A 24,503-nucleotide genomic window follows, 5' to 3' on the forward strand; every position below is an offset into this window, starting at 1 on the left:
GAATGGAATCCATACCTTGTAGTGGCAAGGTTTTCAGCAGTCGAGCTACCAAGGGCCTGTTTGGCAACTTGAATAATTATTCAATGGAATATTTGGGGGGCCAGCTGTGAGAGATGGGCGGGAGAGAGAGAGAGAGAGAGAGAGAGAGAGAGATTGGATGTGAGGGAGCATGGAATGCCTCTAAAAACAGGGAAAAATAAATCCCAATTTTAAACAGCGTATTTTTTTCCCGCCTTTTTAGGCTTTTCTGGTGCTCTCTCCAATCTTTCCTCTCATGCCTCCCTCCCCTACCTATCGTTCATAATTGGGCCGATGAATATTCCATGAACACTGTTGGCCATCACAGGTCTAGGACTATCGCCCTTGATTCTAGACCTCGGTTTACTAAAGATGAAAATGGCACTCTTTTAAGCTGATAATTTTGTACCTCAATTTACATCAGGGCTGGACCCAGTGGGTCACCCTGCCGCATCTGATGTATGGTTCTGATAACATCACATATGGCGCGTGTGCTACAAGTCGTGTAGACGAATGGTATTCTTTCAAAATTACCAAGATGCTCTTATACATACAGAATGACATTGCAAATGTGAGAAACTAGTGCTCGTTTAATTTATAGGAACCCAAGATGGAGTTCCATAAGATCGCATTTTGCCAAGTCTGGCCCGTTTTCTTGAAATAATTTGGTTATAAGAGACTTGCAGAGGAAAGAGATACGGTCTCAGCAAGTCTTTATACGGAAAAAGGCAGAGGGAAGGCGTGAAGTATCCAGAAAAGGGGCTGGAAATATCATTTCCTCTTCTCCTTTTCAGATGAAGGATTAGAACTGATATCAACACTCACATTATCTATTTCAACAAATATGTAGCTCATCTTTCGCAGCTTTCTTCATCCGTGTAGGGCATTGTATAAATATTCCATGGAAAATAGACTTTCAGGGTCTAGTAGGTTTGCAGTTTTCCTTCAAAAAGAAGGAAAATTTTCAACTTTTAACAAGCATTTCATTAAATATGAGTTTTCCAAACACTGAAAAATTCAAGGAAAATTTCCCCTACATACAGACAGCCTCTTACTCTTTTGTAGTTAATCTCACTGAAAACATTGTTTTTAATCCCAACTCTTCACGAGAAAGTGAGAGGCTGATTTGGAGACAACGGAGCTGAAGCAATCTCCTAATTTTATTAGTTACCAAAGATTTAGATGTAATGATTAGTCTTTGATTCGTAGCCAACCACAAAGGTTTAAAAGGCCTCTCTTTCTCTCATCTCCAAGCATTGCAATGCCTTATTCTCACAATTAAAGGGAAGAATATCTTTTTCTTTATTAAAGGAAAAGCCTTTCCTTTAGAAATCACAACTCTTCATAAACCATAGCTAAACCCTCCCCTCAGCAGTAGTGTTCCCATTTCTTCAATGACTCGCCCCAAATCACCTTTGTCCATACTCAAGGCATAACAAGCATAGGAAAGTCATACTAACTCAAGAACTTTTGTTTTCTTTCTTCCTGAAAAATCGAAAAATCAAGCCCTGATTGACGATGTCGATCGTTCAGCCAGTCATGGTTTATCCACATGCAGTCTCAGCGCAGCCTTCTGGCCATTCGAAGGGCTCATTCACGCCAGTGTTCATAGTTCTGGCAGTTATAACTGTTCTAGCAATGGTTGCTTGCATTCTCGGCAGGCTCTGCAGACGCCGTTCCTTTCACCCAAAAGCCAAACAAGACCGCAATTTTCACACTAAACATGATGTGGAAGATGGGTTCAACAGAAATATGCATATGGGCAAACCGACAGGCAACGGAAAAATGAAAGAAGCCAAACCAGTTGAAAATGGACGAACCAAAGGAGAAGCAAAACCAACTCACAATGGAGGAACTAAAGGAGAAGGCAAACCTGCTCAAAATGGAGAAGTTAAACCAAGTATATGATGTGAAAAGAACAAGCTTTCTATGTCATACAATATTCTCAGTTCATTCAGTAAAAGGTTCCCTATTTTTTTTGTTTTCTTTTTTTCTTTTGGGTTGTTTGTCTCTCTGAGTATATTGTAGTGTTTGGGAGTGTGATATGTAATATTGACTAATAAGATCACATGAACTAAGAGTTTAAGCAAGGTTTGGAACAGTTAATCATCTACTGGATCCTCCGGGGTTTCATCTTACTTGCGTTTGATCGTAATCACAGGACAATGTGCATGCTTCACACAAAATTAACTCACTGTTCCCAAAAAAAAACCCTGCGAATAAATGCACAAATTGCTCAGTAGCAGCAAATATTTCTACCATAAAGGAAAACCAAACAAGCCATGTTTCTGTTAGATTTGCATAGTTTCTCTTCACAGCAACAGTTCTTAAATTTGCAAATGGTTTGGATAATCCGATGCTTGGAAACAGACTAAAGGCTTGTTTTAGCTGCACTCTCGTGGGGATCGTAAAATGAAGGAAAAAGGAACTATATGTGCATGTATGCTCTATGATAAGAGCATGAAAAATATGGAAAAGATATATCTGTAGTTCTGTATTCATGTGTGTCCAAGATAGACAACAGAAACAATCACCAAAAGAAAATAATATGAACAAAAGATTATAAACATCTTTTTTTATCTCAAGATCATAAAAGGTGACTGTGTTGCAGCTATTTCTATGCATCCCAAAGAAGATTCGGCTCAAGATCATCCATTTTCATCAGTTTTCCTGAAAATCTAACCAGTTTCCTGCAATCTCATTAAACCCTAAACCAGCAAGTCTTTCATCTCTGCAATTTATACCAGATCTAACGAAAATTCATCATCTCGTCACTGGTTTTTATGTTTTTTTTTTTCATTTATATACGCAGAGATGGAAAGTAAGAAGAAAAATAAGAAAAGAACAGACAGTTTGATCACCTCCTTTTTTATTATTTTCTCAAGGAACCTTCTCTTTAGGTGCCCCAGTTGCCTGACAAGTGGACCCACACACACAGACAGAGGACCCGCGGCAATGCCCCATTGTACTTGGCAGTCCAACGAGGGCGTCCCACTGGCAGTGTCTCCATATCATTTTCCAATTAGTTTAGTCACCATTAGAGAAATTGAAACTCTTGTGAGAGTCCCTCGGATCGTTTTTAGGTATGATTCATCTAATCTAATGCAGGGTTTTTCATTGATTTTGTACAGCTGAGAGCCTTGCGCCTTAAAGCTTTTCACCAAAAGTTACTATGCTCGGAAAACTCGCAACCTACGACTACTCAGTTTGATCTCAATTGAAGTAACGAGATCACTATGAATATGGTTCATGTTTTAGTTTCATAGGTTAATTTCTTTGGAAGAATTGACCTATTTAATTTGGTCAAGCCTCAAAGAAGTTGTCTTGACAATGATAGTATTCCATGATTTCATGGAATTGTGCTACCTAAGTTATAATACTAACAATCAAACTCTTCCAACAAAAAGATTTTATCACCATGAAAATATGAGACTTGCTTTAGGTTGTTGTACCCGAGTTAGAATAAAACTAGAAGAATTTCATAAACTTCTAAGTGAGATGAAATCCTGAGCATATTATGTGTATAAAGATAACCTTTGCTGAAAGGATAGAGATGCCAAGTTATCCAATGTATAGGAATTTAAAACATAGACAAAGGCAGTTAATCAACATCAAGGATGTTCATTGGGAATCCAAGATCAGCAGATGTTGGTGGTGCCTGTGGAAATGATAAAGGGGATTGTTTTCGCATTCTCAGGTCTTATTGGTATTAAGGACTGATGAAGACAAGGGAAAGGGCACTACTTATGAGATTGCATGTTTTCCAAGAAGAAAAAAAAATCCCAAAATTTATTTTTCATTGTTTGACTGCAAATGAAAAAATGACTTGAATCACAGCAGTTCAAGTTTTATTTAGGACCTTGAATTTTTCTTTTTATTATTTGAAATGGTCGAAGAACCTTCAATTTATAATGATATCCTACTAAATGAGCCATACATATACCATTTCCCACTAAATACTAGACAATTTTTTTTCACGATAAACATTTCTCTTGGCATCCAAACAGAGCTGTTTGGATTGCAATGACAGATCTTTTGTGGAAAAAAAGTATCAGGAAAACTTTTTTAGATCGCATGATTTAGAGGGAAATGATGAGAAAATAGCTTTTTAGAGGTTATGAATTGAAGGGCCTTCTAAGTAAAACTTCAACTGATCTTCAAATTATTAATTTCATTTGTAGTCAAACAATTGAAAAACAATAAATTTTGAAAAGGTTTTTTAAATGATGAAAAAGGTGTTCTTTTCCAAACAATTCCTTAAATTCAAACAGGGCCATTCAAAAAAATGGAAGAACAAGGCTAGTATAGATGCCATTCAGGGAAAAAAAAAAGTCTAGTATATGGATATTATTTTTTCTAACAGGACTGGCATCGAAAGACAAGATGAGTTAGTGCAATTATCAAACCATGGTAGTGCAAAAAAACCAGTAGCCTAGTTTTATAGTAGCCAAAAATAGACAATTAAAGGGAATCTTTCATCAACTGCAATTTCAAGTACAACCAAGAAAGAGAACAGAAAGAAGAAAATCCTACAAGGCTGAAAAACACTCCTAAAAGCAACATGATCTCTCAAGTTTGAAGAAAATAACAGGCAAAACAGAACTCAAATGTTGTGATGTTGAGATGTTTACTACCCTGTGATATTTTGGGACTTATTGAGGATGACACCCTCATACTTGACTTGGAACCACTTCATGGCATCGTCCTTTGTGACCCTGTGCTGAATCCCAACATGAGACTTGCACCGGCAGCGGCGACCCACCCGATAACCAGGGCGTTCCAAAACGACATAGAAGTCCATTCCGTAAATGCCTGTTGAAGGATCGTACCTGTCCAGAGTTTGAATTTTAAAAATAAAGGCAGCAAGTTGAACTGATACTAACAAAGATGCCAGAACACAAGCAGAAAAAGAAAGCTACGGAATGAAAAATTCAATTTAAACCCATCCCTTTATATGAGATTAGTCATTATTTCATCACATAAAGCTATATTCAGCCATGATCTGAATATGTGAGGCTAATTGCTTATCACACATTGATGCTGCTAGGGCAGTTGGAGTATTCTGTTTGTGTTCCCTAGGATTTCATAAAAAAACGGAAATCTGTGGGTCACTAGAATTAGGCAAGGTAACAGGAGTACTGGAGTATATCATCAGAGCAGAATGTTATTCGCTTCATCGAAACCAATGAAAAAAAGGCATTCGACTTCTTTAAAAAATGCCACATGGCCCACATCAGACAGATGTTGATACATGCGATAATTTTTCATACCAATCAACAGACAACTCTTACCCTTTTCTCACTGTTAGTGTTGTTTATATGCTATTTCCATATTAATTAGTATTTTACCGGCCAGTAACTTGTAGGATATTGTTACTTCATACACTGATAACATCTAAACATATGTTTCTGAATATTTATCAATGTGATTGTATCATCATGTTGGCAACTCAGGTTTCATCTACCATATATAAATTACATAAGTTCAAACTTACAGGAAACTCATGTGAGGTTACATCACTGTGTAGAAGAACATGCAGATAAAGTTGACATAACATGCAGTTAAAAAGATCACCAACAAGCATATACCCATAAATTTGATTTCCTAATAAGAAATAGTTTGGAACGTTATAAAGCAAACGTGCAAGGAAAATGGATAGCGTACTTAATTCCAAGATCAATGTGCTCCTGGATACCGAAACCGAAGCATCCTGTATCGCTAAAATTCCTTCTCAATAACTCATACTCCTTCACTTTCAAACCACTCTCCAAAAGTTGCATTGCCTTGTCGCCTCTTACCGTTACATAACAAGCTATCTTTTCATTACACCGGATCCCAAAAGATCGAACAGTATACCCAATCTGCTGCATTTGCAAATCTACTTTTGAAAGAATTCAACCATATGTTCTTCTCTTGTGCCTTCTATGCTTGGATCCGGCAGTCCATACAGGGAGATTTCTAAAAAAGGAAAACCTCTAAAAAGTCAGCAAAAGGAAATTCAACAGGAACTAAAGTTTTACACAGGAAATGGTAGATTGAGGCACCATTGGAGGTGTTCTAGGGGACCACATGGGTGCTATTATCTTGTCCTTCTCAATTGACTCTCAAGATGATGGCATATACCATTGGGGGTGTTCTAGGGGACATGGGTGCTATTATCTTGTCCTTCTCAATTGACTCTCAAGATGACGGCATATACCATTGGGGGTGTTCTAGTGACCACATGGGTGCTATTTTCTTGTCCTTCTCAATTGACTCTCAAGCTGTTCACATATGCTTGCTGTAATTGAAGGTCATTCACCATGGGATGGAGGTCATCCTTGCTAAAGGAATAAAGAACAGTTGGGTGGAGTCGGATTCTCTCATTGCTGTCAACGCTAACATGGGGTTAATTTCTACCCTTGGAAAGCAAGGTCAATCATATCTCAAATCACAATGAAATCTGACCAGTTTTTTCATTGGAAAGTCGCACATACTTGGGGAAAGTCAATTCAATTCCTCGGGCTCTACAGCCATGAGGGTTAAATTCTCATTAATCCATTGCTGACATTTGTCAACAGGCCCTTCCTAGGGGAATGCCAACCATCTAGAGCTAGTATCAATGTAGATTCTGGATTTTCAACTGCCCCCCGCCATTTAGGCATCATCCAAGATGCTTAGAAACCATAACCTAGGAAGGATAAAATGAGGGTAGAGTTCGAGAGTTTTCTACAAACTGGAGCTAATAAAAGGTTTGATTCATACTTACTTTGAATAAAATTATCCTCACTTTGAGAAGTGATATTATCTTTGCTTGGGTAAATCTTGAACCATACATTGCTGACAGGATCAGGTAGTCACATTACTGAGGACTGAGCCCACCTTCCCAGCCAGCACATCAGGGTAGGTATTGAGCACCACCGCCAAGCAAAGATAGAGAATGAAACAAGAACATTCGGGCAAAAGTACAAAGAGCATACCCAGAGTCGATTCCCCACCTGATCCACAAGCGCCCAAACTCTGTGTCGGCTCCACGTGGTGAGACAATACCTTACGTATCACAAATGGGCCCACGTTGGCATCCTCATACGCTAAATTCCAAGATGGTCGATGGACTAAAAAAGGTTGTTGAGAAGCATTGTGTCCAAAGTCAAACTTGAGACATTCAATCGCGAGAGCAGGCCCAAAAGAAGCTACATGTTTGGTGAGCACCCTGCCCTTGTCAACAACCCACCTCCAGATCTGCTGACAAAAAATGCCCCGCCAAGAGGCCAAACAGAAGCCAAGCCTCTAGAAGGGCCAACCGAGGTAAATGGGCCATCTCAAACTGGCACATGCAACACCTACATACCAGGGCACACCAAAGGTTGGGGAGGCACGTCACGAATTGGACTCGCACTCACTTTGGCTACAAGGAGACCCACTTCTACCTCTGCTAAAATAGATGAGTGAGTCGAGTCGAAGGCCCTTTCTGAACTCGTCAAAAGCTACTTCGCGAGGGGAATGGGGGCATAAAAAACAAAGAAGATGAAGGCATAGCTGGATTGTCAGTCAAATTAACTACATCCTGAAAAACTATGATTTGGCTGACACTTCGATTATATTGCCGACTCACGTGCCCTACCGTGTCCGACACGACACGCGTGTCCACACTCCTTTGAACACTTTACTTGTATCGTGGGAAGCGTTAGACTTAATGTGTGTGTGTGTGAGGACATGTTTTTGTACCGTTTCAAGTGTGACATTTTGTTTTTTTATTGAATATTGTGTTTACCTCATTTAGACAAATTGTATCCATGTCGAAACTGGACACACGAATCCATATCCACAAATCATGATTACATACACTTTCTATTTTAGCCGTGTCCCCGTTTCTAATGTTTGGGGGTTTGCCGTGTCCGACACTCCGTGTCCGTGTCCACAAATCATAGCTGAAAATTGTAGATTTCATGAGAAAAGGGCAGTCCAAATCGAATCACAATCTATCCATTAGAAGTTAATGCAAAAATGGCCCGAGTAACATTTCAAGTACAAGAATTAATAGTTGAATGGCATTTTCTTGACCAATTTACTTCATTAATTTCCATGTAGTCAATAAAGAAACCAATATTCTGCCCACTTTTAAAATTTTGGGGAACATAATAATAACTCAGACAATCTCTATTAAATAGTGGCAACCACAGAGCTGTTTTCACTATTATACAACCCATGTACAGGTAAGATAAATCCTCACAACCCTTGAAGAGCCTTCCGCAATCTCGATGAAGCAAGATGCAAGCCCAGATATTCATTCTAAGGTCCTAGAGGGCTTTTAGTAATCTCCTGACTCCTCCTCTTCAAAGAACCGCGCCCTCCGTAAGAATTTTCCTGAATCCTACCACCTGACCCATATCATGGTTATTTTAGAAGTTTTGACTAAATGTAAAACCGTAGACACACCCCTTCCCAATTCTAGAGTTATATAAAAATGGAAAAGCATCCATTATCTTTACCAAATGCCATGTGACTCCCTCATTGACTTATTTAACCAGAAATATTGAATGCCATGTGACCCCCACCTTACCGTCAACCCACCGATTACAACAGTTAATCCATGAAATACTGAATACCAACTCCAATGAAACACATATGTAGGTTGATAATCAACGAATCAGACCCTGTTATAAAACACATATGTAGGTTGATAATCAACGAATCAGACCCTGTTATAAAACACATATGTAGGTTGATAATCAACCAATCAGACCCTGTTATAAAACACATATGTAGGTTGATAATCAACCAATCAGACCCTGTTATAACAAGAGAAAAACTACACTGTTGCATCGCACCAATTGCAATGTCCGTCCAGGAAAAACTGCAACCTGATGAATATTGACCTTCTAAATTCGCATTTCAATATCATATGAACTATGGACAACGTGTAAAAGAAATAATTTGTGCTTAAAAACATGAACTAATGAGTGAAGAAAATTTTGAACGGCAAATTATATGAAAACGTATTATTCTTATTGATCAGAAATAAACTAAATACAAAATCTAGCCAGAATAAGCATCCAACTCTAAAAAAACAACTCGATGGTAACAGAATTACCAATGGGATTCAATATCAAAATCAATGTTCCAATTATCACCTGAAAGATCTCGAACACTGCACCAAAATAATCACTACACTAGCCGAGAATAGAGAATGAAAGAAGTACAATTACGAAGCGCAATACTCAAGAAAGAATTCCCATATTCATGTACACTGCTTTCAGACCAAACATTTTTTTCTTACTTCAAAGATTAGTTTGTACCCCTTTATGATTCTTTTGGTTGATTGGAGTGGCTCGGAGAGTAGTGGAATAGGAAGTCAAAGGGAAGAGGCAAGCATTTTGAAGTGCCTAGAATTAACTCGGAAAATTGTGTAATAGTGTTTGGTTGCGCACTTGCGCTGCATATACTCGAAGAGTAGGACAAAAAGTAGGGGGTGTCATTACCAATATAGGGGGAGAGGAGAGAGAGGGAAGAGAGAGAGAGCATTGTTCCCTAGAAAATTAAACCATGATTCTTTGCTTTTGGAAGAAGGGGATAAGAAAGAGACAAGCAATTATTACATGAGAGAAATCCAAGGGAATCAAAGGGAGTCCGTTGCATTAACGTGGAATGGCATGCCAAATCCAAACCAAATTCCGACGGCTGCCGAGTTTTTGTGCAACCAAACGAAGCATTAGGCCATCACAAAGATTCCATAAAAACACTTTTTTTTTTTCGAAAAAATAAAAGCGCAATACAAGCAGGGCCTCAAGAGGGTACAAAAGCAGAATTACACTGATGGCATCTAATGCCGTTCCATCACATCCAAGCATAAAACTCCATGATTCATTGATTTGTAAGTAAGTTTGCCCAGCAATTTCATTGACTGTGTATTTGAGTGACTAAGAGTTCTCTTTCCAGAGTTTTTTCCCTCAACCTTAAAGCTTAAATCCCCTCTCATCAAGCTCACTAAATTTCAAACGATACACAACCAATCATAATCTGAATAGTACTTATGCCCTGTTCGTTTGAGATTGTGACAACCGATTGAGAGCTCCAAACTGATTATTAGAATCAAAATTGCATTTAATTTTGAGCCCAATAATCTTTTTGGGGCTCATATTCAGTTGGGACAATCCCAAACGAACAGGGTCTTAGTGAGGTCCATAAGACATGCTCCTATATTTTCCTTTTTCATTTTTTTTTTCTTTGGAAGGCAAGATGTGTCCTCTCTTAGTAACCCAGTTTGTCTACCATGGTTTTCATGGAGAATGAGCAAACTAAGGATTGATTTCATAATAATGCAACCCACCATAATAGCATGAGTGTCCCAAAACTTGGGTGTAAAATCTAGAATCGATTGTGGGTGCAAGTTGTGTGTAAATTTGTAATCTATTAGACCACAGACTCAAACAAGACGTAAACAAATTATTTCACATTCATACAATCACTATGTTACAATGAATCCAAAAGACAAAGGAGGAAGAAGAAAAAATATATTAATCGATTTGAGTAAGGGATTTTCGTTACAGAAAAAAAAAAAGGGATAGAGAATTAGAAATGTTATGAGAAATTACGTTGGAGGCCCTTGTGAGGCGATCTCCGCTCTCTGCAACAGAGATATTGAGGAGGAGCTTCTGGACTTTAAATCTCCCTCATTGGATTCGACATTTTCCTCTCTGAAGCCTCCGACCTCGTTGATTTTCGGAGGAGAGCTACATGAGATCCGAAGCCAGTCAGTCCTTCAAGTGGATGGTTCAGATCATTCAAAGATAGGACCCACCATATTTGTATCACTTGGACTCACATGGGTGCGTTTGGATTGCCAAAATTCTATTCCGATTCGGGTGTTTGGTTCAAATAAATGATCGGACCCTGGCAAAGAAGTGGGCCAGGCCAGGTTTCACCCAATCCATATATATCGGTCCGAGTGGTGTGGGCCTTGTCATAAATGACCCCGAATCTTACAGGTCACTATTTTGTGAACCCAGACCCCACCGATGGACCCGCGCGGGTCACATTTTTTCTATTTTCTTTTTGCTGTTTTTGTTCCCACACTATAGGATGATCCAAACTGTCCATGTGATGGGCCATAACGTAAATAGGTTGTGCCTAAAAAATCATTTCCATAGGATGATCCTAGATGCGAACCTCTATAGATAGGAGGGCTAAGATCATTCTTTGGAAAATGAATTTTAGGGCACAACCTATTTACATTGTGTTCCTTCGCATGGACAGTTTAGATCATCCTATGATTTGGTCGGCACAATACTTTCTGAAAAATATGGGACTATAAGGGCTTACACTATATAAAATCTCGATCATTTGGGTTTTTACTGCCACCCGTGGGCACCTGCAAGTTTACCCAGCCCTGCTCAGTTTTGATGGGACCCGTACGGGCCAGGTCAAATTTCAACGGGTCACTAATTTAGTGGCCCAGACCTGTAAATTACGGGCATGCTGGTCTCGGTCACTTTTTTGCCAGGTCTAGGTAAATGTGGAAAATTCGTTGGAATTGTTTTCCCATCCCTAGGTGTATTTCTGATTATACCTGGATCACAATGAAAATTTTATTGATTATTTTTTGGGAATTGCTAGCGCCCATCGCAAAAGGCATTTCACGGATGGTCTGTTGCATCAACAGCCACAGAGGCTCACATTACAGCAGATTTTGTCTTCATTAGGTGGCTGCTGTTAGATGCAACAGGCCATCCACGAAATGCCATTTGCGATGGACGCTAGCAAATCCTTTTTTTTTCCAATTAAATTCCTACGGCTGTATTCGTTTCTTCTTTTTCCCATCATTCCATGGATGATGGATGTGTACAATAGGAAGTGACCGCTACTCGTCTGCCCAAGCGAGAAAGGCTGGTTTAGACTCGCAGGTCTAAGGGGGGGTCCGAAGGAGATTTCCTCCCGCTTCATTGGAGTCTAATAGACCTGCCATCCATCTGCCCCAGTAAACCACTCCTTTCGACTCTGAACCCTGTAGCTGTATCTCCGACTGGCGACCTGAACTAACCATCTCTCCTTCCTCCATCCATTGAAGAGGCAAGTAAGTACCTCGATTCAACTCCTTCTCCTACACTTCTACCTGGGGCATATGACCCGAGTGGTGCCATTGATGCTAATGTCGAGCCAATGGGATCGATACCAAGCAACCTCTTTCCACCACATTCTTCTCCTTCTTCTGCTGATGAGCCGGATCTGAAACAAAGAATTCAAAACCTAGCCAATGTACCATGCCTAGCCTGAGTGTCCTGGGTGCTTTCACGTGTACTTAGCACTTTAATGACATCGTGTAGCCTTTCTTGTCCCGCATAAGTGCATTGTGTGCGTGCGTCCGTGCCTTGCTTTGCGACGAGCTACGTAAAGTCTCCTTGGGGCACCTCCCGCGGGAAAGGACAATGGTGGGTTGGCCTACCCAACCCCAACGTTGCGGGCCAACTCCCAACGGGGGGTTCGAGTTCACCGTTGCGTCGGCTTGCCGGTGTCAGTGTTGCGTTCGGAAAGAGTCCCTTGGTTGCCTCGGTTTGATAAATCGGATGGCTTGTGTGTGTTAGGAGGGAAAACTATAACTGAAATCCTTTTTATCTGGCATTAACTTGGAACCACGTGCGTCTAAAGCACCTTTTACTAAGATCAGTGTGGTTGTATGCAAACCTAGAGCAATAGCATGATGAACCAAGAAGTCTCCAGGACCTATTGTTAAGAATAGTGAATTACTATTCTCATTAACGACATTTAACCAGCCGGGTAACCATATGCTTCTACCAGCATTGAAAGCTGGGCCATTCGTTGAAGATAAGAGTACATCGAACCCATATGAAGTCTTACCATGAGCAGATTGTAACCATTAGGCAAATATGGGTTCGATCAAGATTTATTTCTCTGGAGTACCAACAACAAGCAAAGGACTGAAGATACTTTGTATCCAGACTTCCGGACTCACGAGAGTCTCTGAGTGCTCAGGCATTCAATCAATATTGGATTGGGTGGGTGATTGGCTTTTCTCTTATAGATCTTATATTTTAAAAAAGAAAAAAGAAAAGTTGAACTTTTTGGTAACCCCGCCAAGAATGTATGTAATGGGGTGTCTCCCGATTCTTTCACAGAAAGAGAATACAAAAATAAAAATAAAAATAAACAACTTTGCTGACAATTACAGATTTTTTGTCTGGTCGGAAGAGTCCTCAGATTATTCTATTCTGGTATTGTATCAGTTTCGATATCGTGGAATACGAACAAAGAAGAGAGGGTAGGCTCATTACATTAAAAGATATGGGAATGCCCATTAAGTAACTAAGCGTGAGAGCCAAATGAATTGAAAGATTCATGTTCGGTTCAGGAAGAGATCATGGAAGTTTAGTTGTGAAATGAATGGGAAGATAATCTACTTTCATTAAGTGATTTATTAGATAATCGAAAACAGAGGATCTTGAGTACTATTCGAAATTTAGAAGAACTACATGGAAGAGCCGTTGAGCAGCTCGAAAAAGCCCGAACTCGCTTACGGAAAGTGGAAATGGAAGCAGATGAGTTTAAAGTGAATGGATACTCTGAGATAGAACGAGAAAAAGAGAATTTGATTAATGCTACTTATAATAATTTGGAACGATTAGATAATTTAAAAAATGAAACCATTCATTTTGAAGAACAACGAGCAATTAATCAGGTACGACAACGAGTGTTCTAGCAAGCCTTACAAGAAGCTCTAGGAACTCTGAATAGTTGTTTGAACAGTGAGTTACATTTACGCACCATCGGTGCTAATATTGGCATGCTCAGGGCCAAACATAATGCCAACCGATTGTGAGCCCAAAACCAATTATTGGAATCACAATCCGTTTGCATAGATTTAGGCCCTGTTCGTCTGAGATTGGGTCAACCGATTGCAACCCCAAAATTAATGTAATTTTGGGTCCAATAATCGGATTGGGGGAGGCAATCAGCTGTAATAATCTCAAACAAACACATTTTAGATTGTGACAACCGATTATTGGCCCAAAATTAAAAACATAATTTTGGGCCAATAATCAGTTGGGGCCCTCATCATCAATTGTCACAATCTGAAACGAATAAGACCTAATTTTAATCTTTTCCTCTTCGACTTCTAAGTTAATCAAACTAGGATACCGTTTCTGGTTACTGATTCCTGCACCCCCTATATTAACGGGCCTTGTCATGGATGAGCCATCTAACCCTCCAATTTGCATCCACTGAATGGACATTGAGAGAATCAAAAGGCAACAATCCATATTCATCAAGAAAGCCTATTCAAATCAGAGGGCTTGAATCTTCCAATTGGGCTGGATTTTGCTCATGGCCTATCCATAGTATTATGGCATCAAAGGAACCCCACAAAATCACAGCGATCATCGTGGGAATCTTTGGCGAGGTTTTTTGGGTGGAAAACACTTTAAAAACATACTCCCATTATGGCATAGGAACAAAAGTTAATTGTATTTATGCTAAGTAATACATTATATTAATAAAATATGACACCAGTCTATAGATTATACCCTATTGAGAGGTGAAGAGGATGAGGAAGACTACTAACTTATAAATTATTCTTACCTTAACAGCTATATTTGGCCTAACTTATTACTCCAACTAATCCAAGCTATCTAGCTAAGATAACAAAATAACACTATCAGCGACTCTATAAGTAGGCAATAAAAGATAATTGAAATAAGAAACTAAAAAAGTATACATCTAAATGAAGTGGAAGGTAGGAAGCTGAAGAAGAGATCTTCATGTTCCTCCTTTTTAAACACAAAATTAAGCTAATTTTTTTTTTTTTTTGAATTTAGCCTAAAATTTCCTTTTAAAGTATTTTAAGGTGTTTTCCTAAAAAATAAAGAAAATATTCTGTGTTTAATGTGTAATAAATGACCCTTATACGGGAAAATTTAGGAGAAAAACCACTCAAAATCAATGTGGAGCTAAAGTTTTGAAATTAAAATGATTTATTTTTTTAATGGCTTCAAAAATTATATTGTATTTATGCTAAGTAATACTTTATAATAATAAAATATGACACTAGTCTATAGATTATACCCTATTGAGGGGGGAAGAGCATGAGGGAGACTACTATCTTATAAATTATTCAAAATTAAAATGATTTACATTCATTTGATTTGCACAAATGAAATTTGCCTTCGAAATCGATACACCTGTGCTAATTCATTTCATTTGCAATGAAATAAAATAAAATATACACAAGAATCTAAAGGACATTCTTACCCTAAAAAACACATGCACCCTTTGCTCTAATAGGCTAGGGAGGGAAAAACCCTAATTAATCAAACATGGGTGTATGAAAGAAGAGATCAAGTTCCCCTCTCAAATAACATTTTTATTAAAATGATAAGATAAACAACACTAGATTCATTCCTCCCTCCCCTTTGCCTTCCTTTCTAGCCAAAAAAAAAAAAGGAGGTGATTAAAACAGTTAATCAACAACCAAAACATCTACTCTCCCTCTCCAAAACTTCCAAATCCCAAACGACCCACCTCATACAACTCCATCAAAACTCTCTCAGCTTCAACCCTTGCACAGAAATCCTCACTCTCTTTCTCTCCCTCTCCAACCCCTACAATATTAAACTCTACTTCCTCTCCTCCTTCCCTTCTCAAACTCACATCCCTCTCTATAACCCCTTTCTTTTCTACCCCTCTTTTCCTCCTAATTATCCTCTTCAATTCCACCAAATGCCCCTTCTTTTTCAATAATCTCACACATCTCCTCCCAACCAACCAAGGGATTTTCACAAAAGCAAGGGCAAACAAGTCAAGGACCGCACACGGGCAAAGGCAGACGGCAACACAGTCGGCGACTAGACTCACTGAACAAGTACGGCAGAACTCGACGGAGCAGTCCACGTGATCTTCTGCCTCTTCCGCCGGAGATCGTCTTCCTCTTATCGCTATTTTCCTCGAATTTTCGACCGTCAGATCCATGCACCAGAACCCGATCCTCAATTGGTAAAATGGAGCTCCAGAATGCTCAGAATTCTCTCCCTCCTTCTCCTCTCTCTGTGGGTGAGATTTAATAAGAAAGAGAATTATTTCTCTTACGTATAGAAATGGTGTCCTTCATGCATTTCCCCTATTTTGTTAAGTTAATAAATGAGGAAATTACTGAAATGCACCTAGTTTTAGTAAACTGGCAGAGATTCTCTTTAGGCAAAATAGGAATTCGAACGTAAGGACTAAATTACCCTTCCAAAAGATCACATTGAAACCTAGGAATTTGTAATCTAATGAAGAGATTTGAGTAATTTAACATGTAGTAGTGACAAAGCTAGCCGAAGTGCTTTCATTTTTCCTTCTCTGTACAATGGTAGTAAATGACATGCTTTTTCGAGGAAAATTACTGAAACCGCCAACCAAAAGTTTCAAAATGATCAAGGCACGAACCTCACTCTCACTTGTGTATGTTTTTGGTAATTTGAAAAATCACTTAGGGTCCGTTTGGATGACACATTATTTTTCAAAAAGTATAGTGGAGCCCACTCCATAGGATAGGATGATCCTAACCGTTCATAGTCTATACCCTATAAATCATCTACATAGGATCAAATAACCCTCCGATCCTTATAGGTTTCTATTAATGTGGGTTAGGATCATCCTATGAAGTGGGCCCCACTCTACTTTTTGAAAAATACTAGACTTGAGAGAAGGTACCATGTACAATCTCATCGAAAACAACCAACTTGGATGAAAAATTAATGTGAAATGATATATCATCCCCCTTTTTTACTTGCCACAGCCCCATCTAGTGTAGAACACTAGAGGAGGGTGTCCCAAGTATAAAGGGGACAATAATTCGTCACCAAACCTAGAACCGAACCAAATGAAAGCTTGGTTCGTAATCCAAACCAACTTGACAAAGCAAGGCCAGGCCCTATAAATACCAACGAGAGGCTCTGTATCTCAAAACCCTAAAAAAAACCCGCCTATCAAACCCTACCCAATGCCCGAAGTCTGCAATTTTCTCTACTACTTCTATCACATGAATTTTCTCTTGCTTGCTTTCATTTTTATTTTATTTTTTTCATTCGAGAGAAGTTAGGGCAAAGATGATCAGTGCTTCTTCTGACACCTCTTGTACGAGAAGGGTCTCTCTTTTGGGACCTCTTCCTTGAGCAAAGTTAGCAAATATCTGAGCCCTCCCTCTCTCTCTCTCTCTCTATTTTTTCCTCTCTGTTTTTATTAGAGAGAAATTAGAGCAACGATGATCAGTGTATGTTTTAGCTTCTTCTTCTTTTTCCTGCTTTCGTTTTCTTTTCTAAAGAGGCGATCCTAACTCAGGATTGCGAGAAAAACATTTCTGAAGGAAAATTTTTCATTTTTTTTTTCTCGAGATTTTTTTTTCCTGATCATTGTTAACTTAGAGGGGAAGGTCCCCTCTAAGTGAAAATTGTAAAAATTGAATACGGTGAAATATTTTTACTATCCAAACTTTCCCAAAAAATTCTTACCCTAAGATCTGTGGGCCCTACATAGTTGAGCCATGTAAAATGCCGATTTCATATGGCAAGTGGGGCCACTTATTTGGGACGTCTGCCGAATGGTTTGTGTTAGGTCTAAAATCGGTAACAGGTTATGGTAGGGCTGGGTGGTCCAAGCTAACAATCCCTCAGTGCTGAGTCCGGACCCCATCAGTTTGGATCATCCAAATAGGTGGGCCGAATTTCTAACAATGCCCACTGATTATATGAAATCTCGTGCAGAAATTGTTGTTGATTAGGTTTACATATATGGCCTGTTGATTAGGGAAAAATTATATGGTGCCCAAGAGAGCATGCAGCCCTTAGCATCTTTGAAACTGGGCTGATGTTGGATCATATATCAAAGGCTTAAAAACTGTCCACCGTTGGATCAAATATCAATGGTGGGTCACTTACATGAGCATGCCTGCTTGGGCACTGTATAATTTCCCGTTGATGGGTATAAGATGATCCAAACCATCCATGTGATGGGCCAAAATGTAAATTGGCCTCGCCCAAAAAATCATTTCAATGGAAAAAATTCCAACCCTCCGATCTATAGTGAAACTGCATATTATGGAAACCTTTATAGATTGGAGGGCTAGGATCATCCCGTGGAAATGATTTTTGGGGAACAACCTATTTATGTTGTGGCCCATCACATATTTGATTTGGATTCGCACAATACTTTTTGAAAAATACGGGACTGTAAAGGCTTACACCTTGTAAAATCTCCCTCTCTGAACTAATAGGATTATGGAGCGGGGATAACAGGGCGAATCAGGGAAGGTCAGGATCTGAAAGCTCCCACAGCTAGTCTTCTTCAATATTTGGTAGGGTGCAGCCACTACGGTAAAAAAATGTTAGGCCCTCTTTGTTTAGGATTTTAGAATTGATTGTGAGTCCAAAACTGATTAGTGGACTCAAAATTAAACGTAGACTTTAGTCTAAGAATAGTTTTGGACGCAATCAATTCTTAAAATCCAATACAATTAAGGCCTTATAACAGTGAAAATCTTTCAGGGCAAAAAATTTCATAAGTGAAAGTGTTGTCAATTGTTATGGTCCTGGGTTGGGGGGCCTGCCCATCAGCCTATATATGAGACTAGGTCGGACTCGGAGCCATCCTCAGACATGCTTAATCGGCTTATTCTATTGTGTTCCATCAACTTTGTGGCTTTTAGCGCATTGGTTTACCTAGCAGGTCTGAAAATCAGCTAAAAAGTGGCTGTTGCTTCTCTTCTTGCAAAACAGAGAGCCACGAAATTACCTACCTAATCTATTTTCAATATTTGGTTATAACTTTTATGTCCCTAACTTTTCTAATTCATTCAACTCTACACGTTTTGTAAAGCATTTTCAAAATTAAAGGACCCACTTTTCAAGCTATCGTACTAACAGATTTATCCCCTTGAACCTTCTTGGCCAAGAAAAAAAAAATGGAAAAAAGAAAATAATTTCTTAGAGATTAATCTGTTATCATGTTATCAATTCAAAACCTCAATAAAAAAAGGGCGGCCTAGTGCACTAGGCTCCCATTGCGGGGGTCTGTGGAGGGCGAGATGTACGCAGCCTTACTCCTGCTTTGTAGAGAGGTTGTTTCTGTGGCTCGAACCCGTGATCACCAGGTCACAGTGGAGCAACCTTATCTTGGGTTTGTCAATTCAAAACCTCAATGAAAAGTTAAATTTTTAAGTGGTTGATATCTAAATTCAATGGAAAAATTTCCATAGATTATAAACAATTGGATGCCTCACGTTGCGACACATGCATAATTGAGACCATTGATTGATCCTGTACCACCATGAGAAGATTCGCATTGTCATGGACTCATGGTTCCGAATAGCAATACCAACCCTAAGATAAAGAATAAACGATCAACGATCCAGATTTTCTTGGCAGAACCCTAAAACTAAGCTTAATGTGGGCCCGAGGACTAAAATGTACCTCCCGGACACTCCATTGCCCATTGCTCTGTACACGCGCACGTGCGCATAGTAGCCAGCACTTCCGTCTAAATACATATCTTGTGTCCCTGCATGTCATGGAAGAAACATAAGCATTGGAGGATATCTTTTGGTTGATCCAGACCGCCCATCTGGTATGCTCACTATTACATAATGGGGCCCACCTTTGGCTGATCCAGACCATCGATCCGATCGGCCCTGGATTCGATCTCGATGCTCCCAAACATCACGCCAATCTGACGATTGTAAGATGTAGTAATATGTCTTGAACATTCATATTCCATGACCAAAGATACATTTAATTGGATGTTAGGATTGTCCAAGTGGGTTGACCTTTCGGCCATTGGAGATCGAACTTAGATAGACGGTCTGGATTATTCTAAAAGGTGGGGATCACAATGTAAATGAAGGTGAGATGAGCAATGGATCCTGTGGAATTTCTAACGAAAAAAGAAGGAGCTGTGGTAAGGGCGAGGCAAAGCTGGTGTAACATCGGGGTTTTATAAGCTTTTGAATAAGCCTTTCATAGGGTGTTGAAGGAAATTAATAAATTTTCCTTTACTTTTCAATGTTTGTGTATCCTGTAGAGGCTCATTTTTCTGGGGCCCGATTGCAAGATCATAAGCTAGAACTGAAACGGAAGCACCAAAATATGAACCATATACTATTAGGCTGTGTTTGGCAACCATGGAAAAAAAAATGCATGGAATATTAGTTTACCAACGATCCATTTGGTTGCCACCAAAATACTGGTTCCATGGAAAAGAAATGTAAAATGATGTCATTTTCCCTTTCTCGTTTGGTATCAATGCAGTGTTCATTCTACTTTTCTTGTTTGGAAGGAGTTTTCCAAATAATAGCCTTTTTGAGTTTGCTTCTCAATCAAGAGGAATGGAAAAGAAAACAAGATTTTTATTTCTACTTCGTTTTTACTTGAAAATGAGGGCCATAAGTAAGGTGGCCGGGCCTCTGATAGGGCTGGTAAACAAAGAAAAACAAAATCCCTGTTTAAGATAGATTTTGGGAAGTGATATTTACGCCCCTTTTCATCACCAGGGACACCCAATGGCAGAAAGGGGGCTCGTGTACTTTATGTCAGAAAATCCAGAGGCTTTGATTGCAAAGTACACTGGCAAATGGGTGTCCCCGGTGATAAAAGGGGCGTAAATATCATTTCCCTAGATTTTTTGTTTTCCGTGTTTTCCAACCCAACTCATGCCCTCAAGCTCTGGTCACCTGCATTACTTGGCTGAGAAATCCGGGGGAAATGATGCGACAAGAAGGTCCAATCATATAGCATCCCCTAAGGTGTCGGCACTCAACTTTTTTTTTAGCACTACAACAAGGTCACTTTCACAATCATAGTTAGCAAAATGTGATTCGCCAAAAAAAAACGGGATGGTAAAAATTCGAGTTTAATACGTAAAAATGGAAACACAAGAAAATGAGTTTAGAATTTTGTCATTTACAAAATATGGCGGGGGTAAAATTGGAAAGTTGGCAAAAAAAAAACGTGTTTAAAACGCATTTTAAACGTGCTTAAAACGCATTTTAAACGTGCTTAAAACGTTTGCCTTAGAAAACACGGAGTTTTATTCATTGTGAAAGTTTTAAACGGCACACCAATAAAACGTGCTTTTTTCAAAAACGGAGTTTTGCTAACTATGTTGACAATCAATTGTAAGAGATTTGCTAGCCACCTTCACAGAAGCTACTTCACGCCCCGTCATTTGCATTTGATGACAGCCATGTCAGATGAATTAAATGAATAAAGCAAAAGTCAACATATACGGTTGTTGAAATAAATTTCAAGCCCTGGATCATTTAAAACAAAATATTTCAAGTAAGAATGTTGTTCATGCCTTCAAATTCAAAGATTTTAGATGAAGAGAAAACGGTTTCTACACATATGTGTAGATAAGTTATCTACACACTAGCTTAAAATACAGTGGGGGCCACATTATTTGGGTGATCAAAACCATTCATTTTTAAGGCCCTCAAATTATCAATTTGATTCGAATATAAAGTAGGAAGAGCACTAGGTGAACATGCGGTGGCAAAGAAAGGGGGCGAATTTGTAGTAGGTTGCTCTTCCGATTGCAATGTTCGAGTAAACACTAGAATTGGAATTGAGATTCCCTTTATAGTTAGAATTAGAATAGGAATGGAATGTGCTGAATATGACAATTTCTCATTCGGCAATCCTAACGCACCTTTTTAAGTCTTTTTTTTAATGGTAATAACCTTCATGTCTCTTACATCTAAAGGAAACTCTCACCCTAATTTTTTTTAAAAAAACACCATTCAGCATGGAACTTAAGGATAAAATTAGGGCGATGATATTGTCACCCCCCCTAAATTACGCATTCGCTCCCCTTTTGGCTTGATTTGACGTCAAAAAGCATTAATAAGGGGGGCGAATGCGTACGCAGGGGGGGTGACAATATCATCGCCCTAAAATTATCCTTCAAATAACTTGAGATTTTTTATGGTGGAAGCTAGTATAGTCCATTATTTTTCAAAATGTACTGTACAGATTACACCATAGGATGATCCAAACCGTCCATTCGATGGGCCACAACGTAAATAGGTTGTGCCCAAAAAATAATTTGCATAGGATGATCCTAGGCCTCTGATCAATAGAAGAATAGCATAATAAGAAAGCCTTTATAGATCGGATGGCTGGGGTCATCCTATGAAAATGATTTTTGGGACACTACCTATTTAAGTTGTTGCCCGTCAAATGGACGGTTTGGATCATCCTATGGTGTAAGCCGTACAGTACTTTTTGAAAAAAAATGGACTATACGAACTTACACCAAGGAATTGGTTATCCTTTTTTTTAAATTAGTTATCTAATAAGGAGATTTTGGTAATTTTACAGGCATGAGGCAGATTGATTGAGGGGTGTTGGCTTTCATCTTTCCATCTCTGTACAAGTGTACAAGTTGTATGTGACATGCTTTTCCGAGGAAAATTACTGAAACCACCAACCAAAAGTTTCAGAAAGGACAGCGATAAATCGACCCCCAAATATCTTAAATCAACCCCCGTATATGTCTTTCTCTCTCCTCTGGGTTGGAGAGAAAAAGACACACAAGGGGTCGATTTAAGATATATGGGGGTCGATTTATCAGTCCCCTTTCAGAAAATGGTCTTTTTAAAGCCAGGAATGGCAGGAGTCACCTCACTTATGGGTGTTCTGGTAGTTTGCAAAAGTCCTTTGGCTACCATATTTTAATAAAAGACCTCGTTGAGGAGTCATGAATGTAGAAAAACAAAGGATAAAAAACACAAAGAGCTTTGATTCCTCTTGTTAAACCAAGATCCAAAAATCAAAGCAAGAATCAAATATCTCCAAAGACAAACCACAAAGGAAGATTGTTTATTGAATGTGGGTGTGCCCACTTGTCTCTTACTTTTTGTAACAGCAGGCTGGGACTACTGGCTCCGTAGGTTGAATTTCAGTTATTTCAATCAATAGACTTTAGATGCATCCCCTTGATGTACTTATGACTAATTTCTTAATTAATGCTTTACTAAGACAATCTGCAATTTATATTAGAGGAATTCTAGACTGATGGTGATGTGTAGCCAATGGAAGAACCCTTTCACTTCTTTTTTGCAAGGGCTAGACTTCCTCTTTATATTATCTACTGATCTTACAAACTCAATTGTGATCATACTATTCTTTAGTCAAGCTATATGCACAAGTTTTTTCTAAAATTGCAGCGGGACCAACGTAGCGCAATGATGATCCAAACCATTAATTTATACGGCCTTGATTTAAATAAGTCATGCCAGAAAATCATTTCCATAGGATGATCATGATCCTTTGATCTACAGAGGGATGTCACATTATAGAAACCACTACACATAGAAGGATTTCGACGATTCTATGAAGACATTTTCAAAGCACGGCCTAATTACGTTAGGCCAAACTAAATAGATGGCTTGATCAAGGTAGGCTAAACATATTTTAATATTGTAGTTGTAATCAATATCGTACGGTCTTATCAAAGCAGTTCTATTTTAGTAGATAACTTGAAGGTGAGGCTTAATTTCCTACCACAGGATGACCATATGGAGTCATCCAATTGTCAAAGCATGCTTACGCCCTGTTCGTTTAAGATTTTGACAGCCGATTGTGACTTCAATAAGGCTCTGTTCGTTTGAGATTATGATAACCAATGGTGAGCCCCCAAACCGATTATTGGAATCAAAATTAATGTAATTTCAGTTCAATAATTAGTTTGTGGGCTCACCATTGGTTGTCATAATCTCAAATGGACAGTGCCTAAGCATTAGAGTCACAATCGGTTGTCATATTGCAGTCACAGTCGGTTATGAGAACCTTAAGGGCCCGTTTAGATGCCGACAAGATTTTGATTTGGATTTCTCACATTTGGCAGCCCTTTTTGCATTGTAATTTGGATAGGATCAAATTCTTGGATTTCTAATTCAGCAACTGACGGTGAAAAAAATCAGATTTCTAAATATGCTGTGGAAATAAGAAATTGAAAATCGGAAATCCACAAATCTACCAATTTCCTTCACCCTCTTTGCCCCTCAACCTCTCCCCTCCACTAGGAAGTACCCCCTTCCCTCTCTGTCTCCCTCTACATGAGCTGCCGGGTCTATTCATTTTGTATTCAAAACTCAAATCCAAATCCAAATGCAAAATGGGAGGTATCGAAACGGGCCCTAAATGAAAAAAATAATTTCTCCGCAAGCAAAGGTTGTGTTCGATTGTTCATTACCCTCTTCAGGAGCGATTTTGAAAACAAAATTTCATTGTGGAGAATGAAACAAATTCAATCAGAGAGTGCTGCTTTCCAAATCCAGCCTGCGTTGTACCAACTTTCCCAAATCTCTTATTAATTGGATGGTTAGGATCGTCGGACAAGACAACTTTTAGGAAAGACAGTACGATCATAGCACTTAACCTATATGCACTAGTACCTATTTATTATCTTATTATTGGAGTCATGGATTTGTTGCTAGCAGCTTTGAAACTCACCACTAG

The 24,503-nt window shown here is 39.0% G+C and overlaps 1 protein-coding gene, 1 long non-coding RNA gene and 1 other non-coding gene across 3 annotated transcripts; 1 reads left to right on the forward strand and 2 right to left on the reverse strand.

The window, feature by feature from the left end:
* Window positions 1-4,472: 4,472 nt before the first annotated feature.
* Window positions 4,473-10,825, reverse strand: LOC143846262 (uncharacterized). The gene is made up of 2 exons (XR_013234720.1): window positions 10,593-10,825; window positions 4,473-4,847 (listed from the first exon to the last, which is right to left on the reverse strand). It is a non-coding gene; the product is annotated as an uncharacterized LOC143846262 (long non-coding RNA).
* A 4,664-nt stretch (window positions 10,826-15,489) lies between these two features.
* On the reverse strand, window positions 15,490-15,978 carry LOC143892112 (uncharacterized). Its single transcript, XM_077396578.1, has one exon. The coding sequence runs from the start codon at window positions 15,976-15,978 to the stop codon at window positions 15,490-15,492; it is 489 nt and encodes a 162-aa protein (XP_077252693.1).
* A 1,114-nt stretch (window positions 15,979-17,092) lies between these two features.
* Window positions 17,093-17,189, forward strand: LOC143847632 (small nucleolar RNA snoR1). The gene has a single exon (XR_013235159.1). It is a non-coding gene; the product is annotated as a small nucleolar RNA snoR1 (small nucleolar RNA).
* The last annotated feature ends 7,314 nt before the right edge of the window (window positions 17,190-24,503 follow it).

This window comes from Tasmannia lanceolata, unplaced genomic scaffold (genome assembly GCF_043159265.1).
Source record: "Tasmannia lanceolata isolate RefF3 unplaced genomic scaffold, GAP_Taslan_0.1 ptg000015l, whole genome shotgun sequence".
In the NCBI taxonomy this organism is placed as follows: domain Eukaryota; kingdom Viridiplantae; phylum Streptophyta; class Magnoliopsida; order Canellales; family Winteraceae; genus Tasmannia; species Tasmannia lanceolata.

Excerpts from the sequence above, each read along its gene's own strand:
- LOC143892112 (XM_077396578.1), bottom strand. The coding sequence starts at position 15,978 with ATGGATCTGACGGTCGAAAATTCGAGGAAAATAGCGATAAGAGGAAGA.